This window comes from Rhinopithecus roxellana, chromosome 13 (assembly GCF_007565055.1).
Source record: "Rhinopithecus roxellana isolate Shanxi Qingling chromosome 13, ASM756505v1, whole genome shotgun sequence".
NCBI classification, from domain to species: Eukaryota; Metazoa; Chordata; class Mammalia; order Primates; family Cercopithecidae; genus Rhinopithecus; species Rhinopithecus roxellana.
In genome coordinates, this window is record NC_044561.1 from 30,109,495 (window position 1) to 30,112,090 (window position 2,596).

The 2,596-nt window shown below is 41.6% G+C and overlaps 1 protein-coding gene across 1 annotated transcript; it reads left to right on the forward strand.

Annotated features, from left to right (window-relative positions):
- Positions 1-1,809: 1,809 nt before the first annotated feature.
- On the forward strand, positions 1,810-2,328 carry LOC104663632 (keratin-associated protein 13-3). Its single transcript, XM_010364908.2, has one exon. The coding sequence runs from the start codon at positions 1,814-1,816 to the stop codon at positions 2,318-2,320; it is 507 nt and encodes a 168-aa protein (XP_010363210.1). The 5' UTR covers positions 1,810-1,813; the 3' UTR covers positions 2,321-2,328.
- Positions 2,329-2,596: the final 268 nt, after the last annotated feature.

The following is a 2,596-nucleotide window of genomic DNA, read 5'->3' on the forward strand; positions in this document are numbered from 1 at the left end:
TCTGAATATAAGCTCCAAAACTAAACTCAAAAGTTTTTTTTATTGTTTCTTTAAATCATTGAACAACTGAAATGATTTTTTGTTTGTTTGTTTACCCTGATTGGCATACTCGAGATAAAATATTCAGTTTAAATTTTTTACTATCCATCAAAAAATTGGTTTACTTTTTGTATTAGTCTATTCTCATACTGCTATAAACTACTACTACTTTATAAATTACCTGGTAATTTATAAAGAAAAGAGGTTTAATTGATTCACAGTTCTGCAGGCTGTACAGGACGCATGGCTGGGGAGGCCTCAGGAAACTTACAATCATGGTGGAAAATGACGGGGAAGCAGGCAGTCCTACAAGGCTGGAGCAGAAGGAAGAGAGTGAAGGGGGAAGTGCTACACATTTTTAAACAACCAGATCTCATGAGAACTCACTCACTAACATGAGAACAGCAAAGGGGAAGTCCACACCCATGATCCAATCACCTCCCACCAGGCCTTCCCCAACATTGCGGATTACAATTTGACCTGAGATTTGGGCAGGGACACAAATCCAAACAGTATCACTTTTTAAAAAGTATAAACAAGATTCAATATTTACAGACATTCTGCATTTTTTTCTCTTTCCAGAGTCTCCCCTGGGAGAGGCTGGAAGAGTTGTAAGATTTGGACATAGGTCTGGCCCAAGTGAAGGAGAAAGAGAAAGAGAAAGAGAAAGAGAAAGAGAAAGAGAAAGAAGTGCTTGAGACCTATGCAGGGGACAGTAGCTCTTTAAGGCCATTGAGGAAACCCTGAGTCAAAGCTGGCTGTCTAGTATCTTCCAGGAATCCCTATATCTCCACTGTGCTCAGTCTTTGCCTGGGAGCAGCCCAGAGACAGCAAGCCTTCCCAAAAAATGCAGTGTTAACTTTCAGAACACAGCAGGTAGGGTCATTGGTTATTTAAGCCTCCTGTAATTTAAGATACGAGATGTGAATTCTCCAGGCTGCCACACATGGGAATGAGAATCTGTTACGACCACGGGCCTCATATTAGATGCATTGAATCTGAAATTCATTTATTTTTTTCCTCACATTTCAATGGTGTTTATCTGCCACTTTGATTCTCTTCATAAGGCCCCCGAATTGGTTTTCATTTGTGATTGTCTCAGTTCCATCCCTTGCTGTCACCACGTCTCCAAATAATTGTCCAGGTTTCCTTCTGGTCATAGGCATCAATGTTATTCAATTTGTCTTGACTTATACTTTTTCTTCCACATTGGATGTGAGACACAGTGGGTAGTAGTACACAATAGATGAAGGAAACTTTTGTAGAATGAGAAAGGATGGTGATAAGTAGGTTTAGTTTTTAGCAGGTTTCTCATTAAGGCCAAAGTTGTGTCTCTAATCCATTGACAAAAAAAAGACACGTAACTTTATCTCATTTCTCACTGTTTAGGGAAAATTATTGGCCCATAACAGCCAATAACAAGACACATGAAAATTATGCTAGGAGGAAAAGGAGGTGCCTTCCTAGACATAATAAAATAAGCATTAATATGAAACAGTCACAGCATTTCTGACATAAGTGCAGTTCATTGACTTTGGGTTATAACACCAAAATTATAGCACCCATAAATACAATATGTGGAAAACTATTCAGATGCAATTACAGACAAGATTGCTGAGTTACACATATGTAAATGAGGGAGCACAAAAATGTGAAGGATGACTCTGTTGGGCACACCTATTGCTGACAGAATATAAATGGCACTGTCCAGGTGCAACATTAAAACTCAGAATCTTCCCAGGAACACTCAGTTGAACTCACATCTCCCGTCAACATGTCCTACAACTGCTGTTCTGGAAGCTTCCCCTCCTGCTCCTGTGGGGGCTACCTGCGCTACCCAGGCTCTTCCTGTGGCTCTTCCTACCCCAGCAACCTCGTCTACAGCACTGATCTCTGTTCTCCCAGCACCTGCCAGCTGGGTTCCTCTCTCTATAGGGGCTGTCAGGAGACCTGCTGGAGGCCCAACAGCTGTCAGACATCCTGTGTAGAGTTCAGCCCCTGCCAGACCTCCTGCTACTACCCCACGACCCACATGCTCTGCAATTCTTGCCCGACTATGCACGTTGGATCTCGGAGTTTTGGATCCAATAGCTGCTGCTCCCTGAGCTGTGGATCCAGGAGCTGCTCCTCACTGGGTTGTGGATCCAATGGCTTCAGATATCTGAATTATAGAATCCATGTCTTCCCTTCCCAGAGTTATAGATCCAGATTCTGCCACCCATTTAGGAGGTGGTTCCATTCATCTTGTTATCAGCCATTCTGTAGATCTGGTTTCTACTGACTAATGTGGTGACTGCTCAAACCCATTTGAGAAATGCATATCTTTAGTAAGGTCATCTATTAATTTCCTCCTTTGAGAAGTATTCTAATATTATTGATCACCAGGTCTACTTTACTTTCCAGCCTTCAAAAACTGGCGTGTATGTTAGTTCTGTCAAACTGCAGTTTGGATCAATGACTGATCTATAACTGGATCAATCTGGATCTATAACTCTGGGAAGGAAAGGCATGGATTCTATAATTCAGATATCTGAAGCCATTGGATCAATGAATGATC